The sequence below is a fragment of the Molothrus ater genome, chromosome 9, assembly GCF_012460135.2.
Source record: "Molothrus ater isolate BHLD 08-10-18 breed brown headed cowbird chromosome 9, BPBGC_Mater_1.1, whole genome shotgun sequence".
NCBI lineage: Eukaryota > Metazoa > Chordata > Aves > Passeriformes > Icteridae > Molothrus > Molothrus ater.
The window spans coordinates 6,960,811-6,979,275 of record NC_050486.2 but is presented as its reverse complement, the minus strand read 5'-3'; the positions used below and the strand labels follow the sequence as shown (position 1 = coordinate 6,979,275).

General features: G+C 46.6%; 1 protein-coding gene across 1 annotated transcript in view; it reads left to right on the top strand.

The window, feature by feature from the left end:
- Positions 1-1,746: 1,746 nt before the first annotated feature.
- The window catches only part of HMCN1 (hemicentin 1), a 164,245-nt gene continuing 147,526 nt past the window's right edge, over positions 1,747-18,465 (top strand). Inside the window, exon 1 of the mRNA XM_036388148.2 lies at positions 1,747-2,005. Coding sequence (XP_036244041.1) covers positions 1,747-2,005 — 259 coding nt within the window. The remainder of the gene's footprint in view (positions 2,006-18,465) is intronic.

Sequence of the window (18,465 nt, the reverse complement as noted above, 5' to 3'; positions counted from 1 at the left end):
TGGCTCATGACTCTCTGTGGAGCCCTTCTGTGTGGCATTGGGTCAGGACTGAGTTTTCCAAAGATGCCTGCTGGGACATTGCTGCATCCCTAACAACTGAGGCCTGAAATATAAAGCCTCTAATCTCTTTCACTGCCTGAGCAGAGTTAAAACTCCACTCTGGTCACTTCCCTTCCTTTGTTTTCCAGGCTTTTTCTTGCACCAGAAACTGACAGTGGCTGGTGCCATTGTCCTGGTTACAGTCTGGAGTCTTTTCTACTCCCTTTAAACTATTAAATTTAGGAATTTGCTCATGGGCACTGAGGAGGGCTTCAGTAGTAGTAGTGGATGTGTAACTGAAGCCAAGGGACAGCCAGGGTGGTAGCGCATGTCAGAGTGATTTCAGTCTTGTATCACGTTTCCAATAATAAAACACTAAAAATCACAGAATCCCAGAATGGTTTGGGTTAGAAGAGACCATAGAGCTCATCCAGTCCCACCCTCTGCCATGGGGAGGGACTTCTCCTACTATCCCAGGTTGCTCCAAGCCCCAGTCCAGCCTGGCCTTGGACACTTCCAGGGATCCAGGGGCAGCCACAGCTTCTCTGGGCACCCTGTGCCAGGGCCTGCCCACCCTCACAGGGAACAATTCCTTCCCAATATCCCATCCGACCCTGCTCTTCTGGGACGAGCCGGCACTGCCACCCTCACCTGCGGCAGGTGCGGACACACACCCCGGGCCGGGAGGGGATGGGGAACGAGAGGACCCCAGGTGAGGGAAGGACCCCGGCGTGAGGGAGGGACCCCAGGTGAGGGAAGGACCCCAGGTGAGAGCAGGACCCCAGGTGAGGGCGGGACCCCAGGTGAGGGCGGGACCCCAGGTGAGGGAAGGACCCCTGAGTGAGGGAAGGACCCCAGGTGAGGGCGGGACCCCGGCGTGAGGGCGGGACCCCAGGTGAGGAAGGGACCCAGGTGAGGTGAGGGATGGAAGCCCGGAGTGAGGGAGGGACCCCAGGTGAGGGAGGGGCCCCGGGGGTGATGGAGGGTTCCCCAAGTGAAGGCGGGATCCCTGCGTGAGAACGGCGACCACGAGAAGCGGGAGGGACCCCAGGTGAGGGAGTGACCCTAGGTAAGGGCGGGACCCCGAGGAGGGGGCGAGACCCCGGCGTAAGGTCGCCGACCCCGAAGTGAGGGGAGACCCCAGGTGAGAGCAGGGGCCGCAGCGGGCTACGGGAGGCAGGACGGGGGCGGGCGCCGCCTCAACGCGCAGCCGGTGCTCCCGGGGCAGGCAGGCGCAGCTCCATCCCCAGCCTGGCTGGCAGCAGCGGCCCCGCGGCACGGCCGGGGCTCAGCCCTGTCCCTTGGGGCGGCGCTGCCCCAGCCCTGCCCGGTAGGGAAGGCGGAGCGGGGCCGCAGCCGCGCGCAGACAAAAGCGGCGGTGCTTCCTGCGCCGCGCCTGAGGGGAGAGGGCGGTGGGCGACGGGGTCCGCTCTCCCCTCTCGGTCTTTACTCCCCTCGGTCTGTCCCCGCTTTCCCGGTTTATCCCAGCGCTCTCCCGGGTCCGTCCCAGGTCGGTCCCAGCACTCTCCCGGGTCCGTCCCGGGTCGGTCCCAGCGCTCTCCTCGCTCCGTCCCGGTTTATCCCCGCGCTCTCCCGGGTCCGTCCGGGATCCATCCCCGCTCTCTCCGCAGTTCGTCCCGGTCTGTCTCCGTTTCCCCGGCCCGACTGCCCCCGGTGCCGTTCCCGGCCGCCGCGGGGGCCGCCGCGATGGCAGTCGGTGGGAACCCCGGGGCGCCGGGCACGGTGCTGCTGCTGCTGCTGCTCGCCCTGAGCGCCCGCGCCGTGCCCGAGCCCGAGGCGGTGCCCGAGGGAGCCTCCACCCTGGCCTTCGTCTTCGATGTGACCGGCTCCATGTACGACGACTTGGTGCAAGTTATCGAGGGCGCATCCAAGATCCTGGAGACATCGCTGAAGAGACCCAAGCGGCCGCTGTACAACTTCGCGCTGGTGCCGTTCCACGACCCAGGTAGGGCCGGCCGAGCGGGACCTGGCTGGGGCGGGCAGGAGCCGGGAAGGGCAGCAGGGAGCTCCCGAGGGCTGGCAAAAGATTGGGTTGCATGCGCTTGCAGGGACTGGAGCCCAAGTATTCCTGTCCCATCGTAGTCGTTCTTGGCGCACGCGTTTCTCTGCCGAGGGCGAGTAACATTTTGTGACCACCACCTCCCTATCTCCCTACAAAGCTTCCCAAAGCCTTCAGGATAGACTGGAGTGGGCTCTAAGTGCCCTTTGTGCACCAAGGAGTAGCTTAAGGGATCAAATACTCCCCTTAATTGTCCAGATACGAGCTGAAGTAGCGTCACTGAACTGCACGTGTAGTACTAACGGTGCTACTGAGTTATTTTCCAATGCCCTTCCATGGGAGTGCACTTAAGAAGGTGAATAATACAGTTACATTCTTCCTCTTGTTCTATGATCCCATGTTTACATTCAGAACCTCGCAGTGAAATGAACATGGTGTGGTGTGTTTGTTGTTTTGTTTTGTTTTGTTTTGTTTGGGGTCTTCTTTCTTCCCCCCCCTTTCTGCTGTACATCGTATGTTCCTCTCTTTCAGCATCTGTTTTTTGTTCCCTTCCTATCCATTTTCTCTGGCTTTCTTCCTCTTTGCTTGTCAAATTCTTCTGTTGACTTGAAGAGGAAATAGGAACAGGATGCCTCAGGCTGGTGATGTGTGCTGTACTGTGCAGTAAAAACTCTCTTAAAAAAAAAAGAAAAAAGAATCAGAAAGTGCAAAAAAGCCCTTGAAAATGATCTTTTGGCTTTAGCTCCCATGGAATATCTCAGAATACGCTCAATGCTTAAGAGTTTCATTTTTGCAGGAATGTCAGCAAAAGAAGTGGACATCCTCTCTATTTCCCCCAGTCACAGATACTTCTGCTTACAAGATATATGTTTGCTATTGGTGTAAATACCTTAAACCAAACGCTTAGAAAATTAGAGGGAATTGCTTGTATAGGTTCTCTTTTTTATTACAGAGTTCTTCATTGTAATATCAGAGTGTTCTACCACAAAAGGGTCCCTACTGTTTCCACATTTGGTGTCATTTTCTTTTTGTTTTCCCTCTGTTCCCCTTGGCCCCCTGTTTTTTGTTAGTTTATGGAACAAACTTATTATGGGACTTAAAAAGCATCATGCCACAGAAATGAACAAGAAGGGAAAGATTTGGGTCAAGTGTACAACCTAGAACTGTTTTATATCCTTCTGGAAAATCAAGTTCATCTCTTTGGAGCTTTTTTTCCATGGAATGGCCAGAAAAATCAAGGAGGATGGGTTAGGAGTGTTTTGGTTTGATTTTGTTTCAATGATAGCTTAACTTCACTTTAGTGAGCAGAAAGGGGTCCAGGGTAGGGGTTGATAGTTCTCTTTTTCAGAGGGATTGGGTGCATCCACAAGAGCAAGAAGATCTTGTGTGGTGCACTTTTACTGTGCAGGTTTGTGTGATGGTCCTTTGTTCTTGTGTGCACTCAGTAGAAAGAAGTCTCAGCTTTCTCTCATGGGTAGTCCTGTGCTTAGTTTTCATCACAGGCACTTTCACTTCGTCTGTTTCAATAGCTCCTGTTTTCTTTCTCATCTCATATGTTTTCTTTCCATTTTTCTTCTGTACGTTTTCACTTTTTCAGTCCTTTTTTGTATCCTCCTCATTGTCTTTGCTTCCAGTGCCTCTCTAGGTTCTTTGCTTGTATTCCAGACTGACTCCTTTGACCATGCTTTGCTGTAACCATCCCTCCTTGCTCTGTACAAACCTCACCAGCAACAAATCCACTGCCACCTTCCCCTCCTTGAGTCACATTTTCCCACTTGCTGACTCCTTGCTTCCTTGCCTCCTCCCCCATTCCCTCTCCTTGCACAGGAGATCCCTTTCCTTGGCAACTGTTAGACTTCATTCAGTGGAGTGACTGAAACTTAAACCTGCAGAGAACTGACCTGCACAGCCCAGAGCTGCTGGCAAACGTGCCTCAGAGTATCCTGTTACGCCTCTCTGTGTGGAAGCCCAACTTCCCTGAGGGGGCCTTGCCTCTTAGAGTGATGGATAACTTGTGAGGGCAGGGAGCTCTCTCAAAGTGGAGGATGGACAATTTTCAACTTCATTTTGTCCTGGTTTCTGAAAACTACTTTTTTGGTCTTTCTCAGAGTTAGACACACCACAGCCCAATGTCTTGAATTTCATGTAAGGTGCAGATGACTCCTGGTTATCTGTACCGTGCATCTGATGATGACCATGCTGAGGCACTTGAAAAGAAAATGTAAGAAATGTGGTTTTGACCACTTCAGCCTCTTTTTTTTTAATCTATAGAGAAATAACTTTACTCAAAAACCTCATAAAAATATTGCTTGGCAACTATTTCACGGCATCCAATTTGTTTACCTAGTGTTGTTCTTTCTGAAGGTTGCTCAACTGAATTAATGAGCATGAAGCTCCTTTTTTCACAAGGTGTGTTGTTATTCACTCAATTCTTCTTCCAAAAAAAAAAGACCTTTTATGTAGTTGCCTCATAGGCAGATTTTCTGGATGTTTTGGTGAGGTGCTGTGGTCTTTGGGACAGATGAGATTCTACAGGGGCTACAGATACAGTTGGGGTTCAGGTCCAAGGAGCTTCTCCTTGTATAAAGGTGCCCTGATGCAGATACACTATTGATAGGTAATTGCAATTTAAATTGGGTGTGGATTTGGTTTTGAACTCTTGTTTCCCTAGTTTGTATTGCAGAGTGCACTTGGCATCCCACAGGGTACAGCTGGATTGTAAATAATTTGGTATAAATGTAGTCTAGCAGAATATAGGAGCATTTTAAAAATAACTCAAAGTGTGGCATTATTAGTGCTGTATTGAGGCACTGGAGCTTGTCCAAGGAAGGGAATGAAGCTAGGGAGGGGGCTGGGGCTGCAGGAGCAGCTGAGGGAGCTGGGAAAGGGGCTCAGCCTGGAGCAAAGGAGGCTCAGGGGGGCCCTTGTGGCTCTGCACAGCTCCTGACAGGAGGGGACAGCCGGGGGGGTCGGGCTCTGCTCCCAGGAACAGGGACAGGAGGAGAGGGAACGGCCTCAGGCTGGGCCAGGGCAGGCTCAGGGTGGACATTAGGGAAAACCTTTTCACGGAAAGGGCTTGTAAAGCATTTGCACAGGCTGCTCTGAGCAGTGGTGGAATTCCCATCTCTGCAGGTGGTCAACAACCAAGTTCATGTGGCACTTGGGGACAAAGTTTAGTGGTGGTGGTGTTGGGTTGATGGTTGGACTTGATGATGTGAAAGGTCTTTTCCAACCTAAATGGTTCTGTGATTCCATGATTGTGATGTGCCAATGCACTGGGGTGTGTGATGGTAGGTTTAAATGTCGTGTTTTCCCTGCTGCAGTGGGATTTTGGTGAAACAGGAATACAAGTATATTTTTAGTATCAAACCTGAGACTTTTGGCACAGAATTATGGCTTACGGAAAAACTTATCACATTTCTATACCATGTACCATTTGGTGGGATGCAGAGAGCTCAACTCTGGAAAAACCTTTGCTTTGGATTCTACTTTGTGAATAACCATGTCCAGTGCTTTAACAGATTACAGGGAATTTTTTTATTGTGGGCTTTCAATGCCTAAATGTGATCACAGAACTTTTGTAGATAGTGGAAAGGGCTGTTGACTAAGAAAGCTCTTGCCAGATTTGTGTTCAATGGAAAAACTGGCATGGGGGGTGGAAAATTGTCCCAAATTTAAGAAGAGTTGGCACAGGAAAATTTTGAACTGGAGCTAAAGCTGGAGATCAGCAAATGCTTTTGTAGTTGCGTGCTGTGGGTCCTGATGTCCTACTAACTCCCATTGTATCCTGTGGAAATGGGATTGGACTTGGAATGTCTTTATTTAACATCTGTGGCCAGCTTCGCTATTTTTTCTTTATGCCATTAAGGAATTTTGGAATGCAAAATAAGCCTGAGAGGACTAATTCATCCCTATTATTTTTCTGTAAAGCTAATGGAATTATACCAGTCATAACTCACTCTGTGTGATTTAATCAAGCATTCCTTTAGTGTGAATGGCTATTCTATAGACCAAACTCCAGTAATTAAGACAAAAATGAAGGGAATATGTAATCTCTGGACTTCCTAGGGTAGAGAATGGTGTTTGCCTGTTCATACTCTGCAATATCGAGAGAACTGTGAGCATCTCCTGACCCTTTTCCTACAAATCAAAGAGAAAACACTGTGTGAGAAAAGGGAAAACATTGATAATGCTAAGTTTAGATGGAAAACAGTATTGAACTTAAGTCACATAGTAAATGTGTAGGAGAACAAGGAATATTTTGTTTTGCCTTGATCCCACTCCTCTCTTTTGAGAGAGTAAGGCTCTTTCCTGTCTTGAAGTTATGCACGTAGTTATGTTTAACTGGAGTCTCCTTTAACAGACTGGCAGGGCTGTGTCTGTAACATGGTTAGGCTGCTGAACCACATACTAGCTTGGATCAAATTCAGGAGGTCATATGAAAAGTCTGGGAACTTTGGGCTTTGCAGGTTTGATAGTTTTTTTTTAGAAGTTATAATGAAGAAGTAATGTTTTTTCCAGAGGAGGAATTCTGTGAAATTAAAATGAGGCTATTAATGGAGTTAAAGTTTTTCATAGTTCCTGACAGAAAAAGGAGTGTGGGTGTGCAGATGGATAATGGAAGGGAGAGGGGAAGGCACTCCTGTGTCCTTGCTGTACCCTCAGCTGGATGGTATCACAGCTGATGTCACTGCCTCTGCCTCTCACATCCAGCTCTCCTGATAGCCCTTCTCCCATCTGCTGCCCTGCACTTTTGCATTCTTCTGTCACTTGAGGTCTTTGATCTTGGGCTTTACTCTCAGATTTATGGATGTGTAAACTTCTCAGGCAGAGGCTGCATGTGTGTAAATCAGTTGGAGAAGATGAAGAATGGCCCTTCTGGTATAGAAGAAGAAGGGGCATTGTCTTCAGCATTCCCTCTGCTTCTTTTGTGGGGTGGAAGAAGTGCTTCAAGACTTGTTATTAGGAACATGGCTGTGGAGAAACAATACTGCAGCAGTGGTTTTCAAAGCAGGGAGAACAAGTTTAAGGGAAAAGTGTTATTCTGTGCTGGTATCTGAGTTTGCCCACACCACGGAAATGGGATGGGAGCAGCATGAGAAAAGATTGGTGTCACAGCAGCTGTGGCTGTCCCTGGATCCCTGGAAGTGTCCAAGGCCAGTTTGGATGGGACTTGGAGCAGCCTGGAAGAGTGGAAGGAAGATCTTAGTGGGCTTTAAGATCCCTGCTGACCGAAGCCAGCCTGTGATTTTCTAATTTTAATGAAAAGGGAGACAGCTGAAAGAGGGAGAGGAATATCACCCTGTGTTCCTGTCTACATTCTGGAGGCCTTCTTACCTTCCTTAGTAGGTAAAACTGCTTAAAACTGTTTGAAAACTGTCTTCTGTTTGAACTAGACAAATTATTAGGTTGCCCAGAAAAAATAAACTGCTTACAAGTGAAGTTTCTGTGGGCAAATATTTCGTACTGGGTACTTATCAAAATCCCATAGTTTCTATAGGATAATGTATTGGTTTTGCATGACCTGGTTGTTTGGTAGCAGGGGTGTCACAGAGATGGCTCCTGGAAGCTTCCACTATGTCCACCATGTCCAAAACTGGGCCAATGAGAGAGGCTGGTAATGCTTCTGTGATGATTAATTTAAGAAGAAAATTGAAACCAAGTCATGGATTTTTGCTCCAAGTCAGAGAAGAAGAGGAGGTGAGAACATGTGAGGGAAACAACATGGCAACACCAAGGTCAGGGGAGAAGGAGGGGCAGGAGGTGCTCCAGGGGCCAGAGCCGAGATTGCCCTGCAGGCTGTGGTGAGACCAGGATGAAGCAGCTGTGCCCCTTCATGGGGATCCATGGGGGATGCCGAGATCCACCCACAGCCCCTGGGGATCCATGGGGGATGCAGAGATCCACCCCCAGCCCATGGGGATCCATGGGGGATGCAGAGATCCACCCCCAGCCCATGGGGATCCATGGGGGATGCAGAGATCCACCCCCAGCCCATGGGGATCAATGGGGATAGCAGAGATCCACCCACAGCCCATGGGGATCCATGGGGGATGCAGAGATCCACCCACAGCCCCTGGGGATCCATGGGGGATGCAGGGATCCACCCACAGCCCCTGGGGATCCATGGGGGATGCAGAGATCCACCCACAGCCCCTGGGGATCCATGGGGGATGCAGAGATCCACCCACAGCCCCTGGGGATCCATGGGGGATGCAGAGATCCACCCACAGCCCATGGGGGAGGTGCCCACGCTGGAGCAGGTGGATCCCTGGAGGAGGCTGTACTCCAGTGGGAGACCAAGTGGAGAGATGGATCCTGCTTCCAGGCTGGAGCAGCCTGTCCTTGGAGGACTGCACCCCATGGAGACAGAGAGCCACACGCCGCAGCGGTTTGGGAGGGCTGTGTGCCTGTGAGAGGGACTCACCTTGTGGCAGGTGTGGTTTGGCTGCTGCTCTTGAGCAGCTGGAGAAGTTCACAGGGAACTGTCTCCCATGGGAGGGCCCCCATGGTCTCACAGGGAAAGGACTCCTCTCCTGAGCAGCAGGAGAAAATCTAGGTGATGAACTGACCAAAACCCCCACACCCCGTCTCCCTGTGCTGTCAGTGGGAAGGAGGGAAGGGCTGGGGGGAAAAAGGTGTTTTAAGGGCTTATTTTACTTCTCATTATCCTCCTCTGATTCTGTTAGTAATAAAGTTCACTTTGCAACCTTAAGTTTGCCCTTGAAGTGTTTTCTCCCAGTCTTTATCTTAATTCACAAAGACTTCGTTAACTTTTTTTTCCTCTCCTTTGCCCAGCTGTGGCAGGGGAGGATGAGCAAGCAACTCTTGTGGGTGCTTGGCCTTGGGCCAGTGTCAAACCACAACAGATAGATAGAGAAGAATTGCCTCAATTCTCTTTGAAAAGAGTAAGGTCAGAAGCCAAGAAAATGATGCTCTCCGCTTAATTCAAGTAGTTGTCTTATTTGAAAGTTGAGTGGCTTTTATATTGCTACCAATGTTGAAAGTGGGAAGAAAAGATGCTAATTTAGGAAGTCTCATCTCCCTCTTCTTCTGATGGATCACAGAATACCAGATTAAAGCGGGTGACAGCTGATCTGTCAGAGCTCTGTGTTTTGGTGACCTCAAATTTGTGGACATCCCATCTGAAAACTCAAGGATGTGTAAGGATTTGGGGTTTTTAGGAAGCTGGTTTATCTTGGACTGAGATACACAGTGACAGCAATAATGAGCACATATCCAAATTCTGAGTTTTTTCCAGGTGTTTCAGGAGATGCAGTGTAAAGGTACAGCTGTTCAGTGCAGCCTTGGTATGTCTGAGAGTGAATGATAAGTAGACTTGGGCATAATAACTGGAAATTCTGCTCTTTTGTGCTAAAACTGATGAAGTATTGCTATTAATATTTCACAAGTGACAATTTCAGTGGGAAATACTGCTTCCCTAAAGCTCAAAAACTGCTCAATGTTGTTACCACTATCAAGTGTTATTGTTGCTGTCATGAGGTGAGTGGCTGTCACCAGCACTGTGGAAGTGAAGAGCTCTGGGCTGATAAGGATGAAATCTAAAGCACTTAAAGACATTTTACATCTCTGAGGCTTCTGGGATAACTGGACTAAGCCTGTGGGAAATGAGTGTTTGAAACCTTATTGTCACCCTTAACAGAGACATTGTGATATCTATAAAATGAATTCCCTGTGATTGCATGGATGTTTTCTTGTTCCTCTAGAGGGATTTATCTGGGGTCCCTCTAAAAGTAGCTGCTTATATAGATTAGAGATGACAGTAAGTATTGCCAGTGCCAGAAGCTCCAAAATCTGTGAGGCAGCCAAAATGTTGTGACATGATCCAAAAGCCTGTTAGAGCATCACTTACAACTTATTTTTCTGCTGTCTTAACTCTGCATGTCCAGCCCAGAAGATATGCACAAGGGTGAATTTCCCCTCTGGTTCTTTAATCCTTCTGGCAAAGGGAAGGATTATTCTCCCTGTTTTTATTTGAAGATACAGTAGAGATTCTTTCCTTGGGAAAGAAATGATAATGCCTCAAATACATAATTCTTTTCTGCTTTGAATTACAAATTATTTTTCATGTTACCTTTGAAATTGTTGCCTATGGAACCTAGAAGCCACTTATTCTATGCTTTGCTCTCCTCAGCTCCAAGTGGTTATAATTCCAAGGGAAGCTCTGCAGCTCAATAACAGTGCTATTCTGTCCTTATAATTACTACTGATGTCATTTATCAGGAGAGTCTTGCTGTTTGTTAGCAGTGTGCACCTTTTCCCTGGAGCTTCTGGAATTTGCATAGAGGATACTTCACCTGTTGTGTCCCATGTAAAAGTCACAGGGCCCTTGTTAACTCAGCTTTTAGGTACAATTCACAGAGGGATCTCCTCCCAGTTTCTTAACGACTTTTTAAACAAAGAAACTTCCTCATTCACCTTCCTCTCTTTTCCCTGCACTCTGAATTTATCTCCCAGGGCTTACAGCAGCTTGTATTTCACACAATCACACAGAGAAGCCCAATTAATCCTATTCACGGCAGTAATTGTTTAACACTGGCTATGGGTCTTGATGGGAGCTCTATGGTATGGAAAGCAAAGAGCAATTTCTGCTGCTGCATGCATGTCCTGGATTGGTTTAAATGCACACGAATCAAATTCCTACTGCTGTATGAAAAGCAGATATTTGATGCAGATCCTCAAGTACTTTAAGCTATGAATCAACTGTCCCTCCCTGGGGCTGATCAGTGTCCCATTTTCATCTGTAGAAAACAACTGTTTTCTGAAAATGCATGGTAATGAAGTGAATAAGGAGCCATGAATATTGTACACATCTTTATTTCACTTTAACTGAGGCAATAGTGTTGATTGTAAAGAGAATTGTCACAAAAATATGACAGGAAAGTTGAAAAGGAGGCCAATCAAAGCATTTCCCTCTTGAAATGCTGAGCTTCCTCTTTTCAAGTGCCAATCCTAGAGGAAAACTAGAAAAAAATGTCTTTGCTGTGGGGAATTAGAATCATAGAATTATTAAGTGAGATTAATTGTTAAGAGGTTGGATGACACTTCTTAAGCTCACTGAGTCCAACCACTAATCCAGTGCTGCCATGTTCACCACTGAAGCATGTTCCCAGGTGCCATATTGACATGTCTTTTGGGCACCTGCTGGGATGGTGACTCTTCCACTGCTCTGGGCAGCCTGTTCCAGTGCCTGGTGAAGACATTTTTTCCAATATTCAATCTTAACCTCCCCAGAAGCAATTTGAGCCTTTTTCCTTTCATCCTGTCCCTTGTTCCCTGGGAGAAGAGCCCAACCTCCCTGGCTGCCACCTCCTGTCAGGAGTTGTGCAGAGCCAGAAGGTCCCCCCTGAGCCTCCTTTTCACCAGGCTGAGCCCCTTTCCCAGCTCCCTCAGCCCCTCCTGGTGCTCCAGCCCCTTCCTCAGCTCTGTTCCCTTCTCTGGACATGAATTAATAGTGAATGAATGCCTTTAGGGAAGAGAATGAAGTTGAGTTCTCAAGGGAGAACGAAGGAAAAGAACCACCCAAGACCTGAAAACTGGTGAAACTGTGATCCTTAATCCTTGCTCTGTGTGCTGCACTGCTGTCCAGCAGTACTGCCTTGGTAAGGAGCAGGCATGAGGCCCTGCCCAGGTGCCTTGGAAAGCTCACCAAGGGTGATGCAGAGGTGTGCTGTGTGTTACTGCAGAGAGTGAACAGTACCTGTCCTGCAGAGGGGGCGTGGAGTGATGGGACTCCCTGTGCTGGTACAAGTTGTGTTTGAGCTTTTCTTAACCAATGGGGAGGAAAAAGGAGTTTGTATTGGGTTGATGATTTTTTTCAATGAATTGTGCAATGTTCATTCTGCATCCTGCTGGACCAACTTGTTAGAAACCTTAGAGCTATTTCCCCTGTACTGTGAAAACAGGGAATGGTCAGGACCCAAAGGCTGCCAGAGCTCCAGGAGCTTTTGGACAATGCTCTCAGGCACAGGATGGGATTGTTGGGGTGTCTTGTGTGGGGCCAGGAATTGGACTGGGTAATCCTTGTGGATCCCTATGAACTCACTTTGTGATTCTATGACTTGAGGTCTTCTCTGTCATCTTTTCTTACGTGTTCTTTATCCTTTGTGTGTGTATCAGAGGCTGCTTGGAATTCATACTAGAATGGATTCTGCTCAGTGGAGGATCTGGCTAAACCAGATTAAGGACTATGGAAAAGGAGCAGATATTTAATTTAGCTAATGTACTTTGAATATGGCCTAAAGCCTGGTAGGAGGAACCCTTCAGACAGAGAGCCCTCAGATGCCAGTTGGTATATATTTTCCAGTCAATGATTTAATTGTTGGCATATGCTGTGGCTTTGGTTTTGAAGGAGACACATGCATCAGAGGAAATATTGAGAACATATGTTTTTCAGTTTGCAAATGGCAAAACAGTTTCTCTGTTGAGAGTGATGGTGTTACTTGATCAGCTCACCATGCCTTGGTAATCAGCAGTTTTGTTAGAGGGAATAGGATGGATTCAATGAAATATGCTCTGGGCTGGCTGCTTTTTGTGCTTCATTACTCCAGCCAGGGAGAATGTTTTACCCCTCACTTACATTGTTGAACATAATGTGTTTTTTATAACTGGTGCTGGTGTTTAGGATTTCCTGTTTGAGGTGTGCTGCTCTGAGATCAGATTTACGAGATCCTTCAGCGATGCTGGCAGTGAATTCATGCCGTGCAGTTGCTGTTGGGTGAACTCTGGGTCCAAGATTTGCATTTTGCAAAGGGATTGTTTGCAGTGTTGCATTTTTAAGGGGGATCAAAAGGGTTTATGGCAATATCCCCTTGTGGTCTATGGTTAAGCTTCTTTTTTTGCTTTTTGAGGAACATGAGCAACCTACTCTTTGGTAACTGGTTTTGCCAGGGAGAAGCACAATGACTTCATGTTTCTGAAGCACTTGGATGGGATCATGTTATGTCAAGATACATGAAGCCACGGCACTGAGGACAGGATTAATCCCATTTCACTTCAGGCACTTCAGTGATCACTCTCAGCTGAGGGGCTGGTGACCCAGAGGCTCTTTCTATAAATCACAGAATGAAACTGACACCTTAAGGAGCAATTAATCCCCTGTGAATTTTGAAATACTCTTTGGAGATCTCATTTGCTTTCACTGGCTGTAGGGGAAGCAAAGGTTAGTTCAGTCAAAGCCCTGAATTTAGAATACAGGAAGTTAATTGAGAGGCTTTCTGCTTTCTGACATTCTGCACTGGGCTGATTGTCCACATAATAGTCCCTGAGGTTTGTTTCACACCTAGGTTTTCATCCTACCAATGGGTACCAAGGGCCCTCAGGGGGAATGGGTTATTCCCACATGGTGATTCCCTGGCTCCCATCAGCAGCAGAAGAAGGCCCCTGGCTGGGCAGCCTCAGCACACCCTGAGGGCTCCTGTGAGCCTGCTCTGCCAAGGGCCTTGGTGTGTGTCTGATCACGGGGCTACTCAGCAGCTTATGCACCTCCTTTGCTCTCTCCACAGATTATTGGCAGGGTTTGAACCTTGGGTGTTCAGAGACCCCGTCTGTGTCAGCTAAAGGAGTGACACTGGCAGCTCCAAGGCTGACAGTCCCTGGGACAGTCCCCAAGCAGGGGGCTGGGATGCACCTGATGCTGTGTGTGTTCATGTACTGTTCTGTGTCCCTCTGCTCCTCCATCTTGATTTGCTTTGGCACCCTTGGTACTCCTCTTCACTCTGACTGCTTTGCCAAGTTGTACCCCTTCTCCCACAACATTCCTAGCCTAGATTTCAGTCTACAAGGCATTACTGGTAAGATGTATGAATTTTTGGAAATGACATATTCCCAGACAGCGAGCCAGCATGTGTCAAACATTGCAAACAACCAGAAAGGGTTGAATTTGCTCTCAGTGATGTGTCCCTGTTAGCAGGCTCACCCATTCTCACTGGAATTGTGGCTTCCTTACCATTTGCTCTTGGGAATAGGCCAGTAAGTGTGTGATATAGGTACAATGAATGAATATTATGCAGCATTAAAAGCCAATTTCATGTAGCCTGATACATAGTGGAGCCAAATATCAACTTTATGGGGTAAATTACAACCAGCAGAGCTTGCTCAGCAATGAGAGGTAACCAAAGCAGAACAGTACCCCAGTTCTCAGCCTGGAAAAATGCTGCTGAAGTGGAGTGAGTGGGGGTGGGTTTGCAGCATGGAATGAAAATGAAGGAATGTCTTGTGTTGCTGTAGTCCCTGCTAAATGTCTGGGCTGTTTGCTCGGGATAGCAGCTCTGAGCTGTGACTGTAGGTTACTGCTGGACTCCTGCCAGCTTGTTTAAATTAGATTCCTAGCCCGGAGGCTGGGGTGGTCAGCAGGAAGCCATTGTAATTTTCATGTCTTGGACACCAGTGTATTTTCATGAGCTGAAGTGAAGTGTCTCTGGGGATGCTGAATATCTCTGAAACATTTCCTGAGTTCTCTTAAGCTCTGCAATGGTATGTCCGAGTCTGTTTTCCAAAGGATGGAGCTTTTTGTTTAGTTAGTGAGGTCTTAGTTCACTTGAGTAGTATGCTTTTGCTGTTGGAACTTAGTGAGGAACAGAAGAAGAGGAGGGAAACTGCAGGAAAAATGATGGGCTCTGTCTTAGGACAGCTAGGAGTACTGTAATTTCTTTTATGCCCCCATATTAATTTGTATTTCTGTTTACTGAGGTCTTCATGAGATTGTGACTTTAAGCTACTGTGTCAGAGCCAGGTTTTTAGGCTGTGAATAGGGGAAATGGACAAGCACACAATTTGAGGTAAAAGAGTAATAGCTGGAGCACCCAGGCAGAGAACCTGTGATTCTGCCCATCTTTGGGCAGATATTTTCCCATTTTCTGTTACTTACGCCAATACAATAGTGGTGTGATTTTTAATTAGAGATCTTTAGCATCACTGTGCACAGTAATTACTGTCATGTACCAGAGCCTGAGTACCAGAAACACAACAAGAACCCAGGGTGATGTCCCTGGTGATGCTTGTTGAATTAAGACATGGTGTGCACTGGCTGGGGTAACATTTTGGCTACACTCCTACAGCATTTGGAGAACATAACAAGCAATGTTATGTTCACAATGGTGCTTGGTCAGGATTGTTTACTCCAGATTTAACAGCACACACTTAAACCCTTACATCTCAGTGTCTTAGGATATTTCAGATATCTGTGTGCTTTGCTTTGTTTTGTTGGTTTGATTTCTTTTTTTTTTTTGAGTCTTGGGTTTTTTGTTTGTTTTGTTTTGGTCATGTCTTTCCCTTTTTAAATTTTACATAAGCTGAATCAAATCACAGGGAATTCATGTGACCTACCCCTGAGTCACAGTTCTCTGTGTTAACCACAAAACCACAAATCATTTTTTTCCTCCCTGAAATGTTTATTCCCTCTTTTCATTTCTTTCCTAGTCTGTCTGACTTCTCATCTTTTTATCTTTGTCTCTGTATTCAGCCCATCACTTCCTCAAAATTTCCACTGACCCTTTTCCCTCAGAGGTTCAGTGTCCCTTCTCAGTTACTCCCCTCCATATCTCAAGATTTCTTGGCAGTCTGGAGTATCTTTTGCATATACACACTGGATCCTGGTGGTGAAGTGTGCTGGTGCTAAAGAGAATATATTCTTGCTCTGAAAGAGGTGCTGTGTTACCCACAAAAAAGTTTGTGCAGGGGAACTCAGAATTGTGGAATGGGTTGGGTTAGAAGGGACTTCAAAGACCATCTGGAACTGCCATGAGCAGGGACACCCTGCACTAGTTCAGATTGCTCAAAGCAATCCCTTCTTTGTCACTCCAAGCCCTTGTCCTAAGTCCCTCTCCAGCTCTCCTGGCCCCTTTAGGCACTGGAAAGGGCTGTAACATCTCCCTGGAGCCTTCTCTTCTCCAGGTGAACACCCCCAGCTCTCCCAGCAGAGGCGCTCCAGCCCCAGCAGCATCTCCATGGCCTCCTCTGGACTCTGTGCAGCAGGTCCATGTCTCCAAGTATTTCTTGTGCTGAGGGTGGAGTCTCACCAGAGCAGAATTGAGGGGAGAATCCCCTCTCTCGACCTGCCAGGCAGTGTTTGCCTCAGCCTGATTGAGGCTGGTAGCTAGGACACATCTCATTCCCACTTCACATGTTGGCTATGGGAGTGAGTACTTTTGTAGATTTTGTTCTGGGTCAAAATTGGACCAACTGACCCTGATATTTTGTTTTCTGAAATTGTGCTGAATCTGTTAAGTTACACTTTCCTAAAGTTGTAAGCGTAGTGGATAAAATAATTATTGTTCTGCACTGCTTCCTGCTTCCCTCTTCTTTAAGGTCATGGCTTTTTCTGATCCCCAGCCATGAGTGCTGCCTGGCAATCCCAGATTCATTCCCAAACAGTCCAGGTTAGTAGAGGCTGAAGAAGTTCTTCAGTTTGGGAGCTTGGTTAAGAGTGCATGAGCTACCCTGGGGCTGAGCAGAGATGGTGATGATGGTTTGTGTTGTGGTGGTTCTGGCCAGCAGGACTGGCAGTGGGCTTAACTGTTAGAGCTGCAGCAGGGAGGGAGCATCCCTAGTGCTAATGAACTGGAAGGATTGAGTTACATGGGATCTGTGTATGAGGGAGAATCTGGACAGTCTCTGTGAATGCTGACAGTGGGGGAAAAATGAGGCTGCTTTGTGTGTCAAGCTTTGTTCTCAATATTCCTGCTGTGGCATATGCTTAGGGTGTGAAAAGTGGGGATCATGTCATTGCCGTAAAACGTTGGTCCTTTCTCTACTTTCCAAAGTTGATTTGAATGTCATTCTGTTACCCAAATGAGTCGTGGTGTAGGGAGGTGAAAATAATAACTGTTGGCTAAATGGCATTTTGAATAATTGGCAATTTTACCACATCAAGCAAATCTTTTAATGCCTTGGTGGTTTGTCACAGCCACCGATATGATGTGTACCTGTGGCTAGGACTTTGTCTAGAGGGAAGGCACAGAAATACTCCCCAGTCTAGAGGTGTATGGTATGGTCTGGAGCTGGAGCTGCACCTCAGCAAATGGTAAGAGTCTGTATTCCTTTCTGGAAAGGACTCAAAGGAGGCAACTGAAGAGATGCTTCAGTTGCTGTTGCATTCCTGCTTTGTGGGGATGAGTCTTGGTTCATTTCAAACTGTCCTTTCTACAAAACAAGCAAATAAGAAAAGCACTGGATAAGTGAAGCATGTTTTGAATTAACTCATTAATTTGCATAAATCTTGCTTAGGGGTAGATTTGAAGTACATAAAACTTTTTGCTCTGTAGAGAATTTTGGCTGTGGGTATTTACGGGATAACTCAAGTCCATCTCACCTTGTGTTGTTTAATGTTAAGCATTAAACACTTGCTTAGTTACTTGCAATGAAATGTCCCATTTTGTAGATACAAAGGCCTTTTTTTCCCAGTTTGATATTCTGTCTGTGATTAGGTTTTGATCTCAGTTAACATGGAGTAAATCCAGAGTAATTCCATTACAGTCAGTGGTGCTAGTTTGGATTTACACCAGTACAACTGAGCTCAGAGTCTGGCTTTGGTTGTCTGCCATCTTATTTTGCTAAATATTACATCCTTCCCAAATAACCTTTCTCATCTTGTCTTCAGACCTTGCTGGCTCCTCCTACTTTACCAAATTCCAAGAGTAACAACATAGGTGAAGTTTACTTGATGAAAGATTGTTTGAGCAGGGTCTGGTTTTTATTAGCTCAGCTGGTTTTCATTTTTTCAGCCCTGTTTGAAGTCTGATTGTGCTCAGGCTGGGATCTGGATCCATCCTGCTTTTCCTACTTGACTCAATTTTGTCCATTAGAAGTGCAGTGTTTTAAATTACAGGGTGCTCCCCGACATTATCGTTCAGTAAGAATTATGTGCCTCAGTGATGTTTTAAAGCAGTTTTTAACTCCAAAGATCAGAAAAAAGGAAAAAAGAGTACCTTAAGGCATTACTGCTAATCAGCAACATAACATGTTTGGAAGGGCTCAGTAAATGTGAGATGTGACTTTGGAGGATGAAATTAATTAAATTTTTCCTGGTTTTGTTGATATTTCCTTTGTAGAAGTGTACACTGAACTTTTTTACAGAGTATTTTAATTTATCATGTGTGAAGGACAGCTGGAATTTCATCTAGGCTATTCTGTTAGTTAATAGGGTTTATTATTCAGGTTTGCAGTTTGGACAGTTTTATCTGTGTTTATATAGTTTAGCTGGACACTGGGGTCTCGGGCCTCGTAATCATTCCAGAATTAATCCATAACATTTGTCTTAACATTTTTACAGTTGGGTTTATGCTGGTATAGTATTGCTACATTCATGTGATGATAAATAATCCTGCCCAGGATATCCAGCCCCAGCTCTAGGGATAAAGAAGGGATAGGAGATGGGAAACGCCACC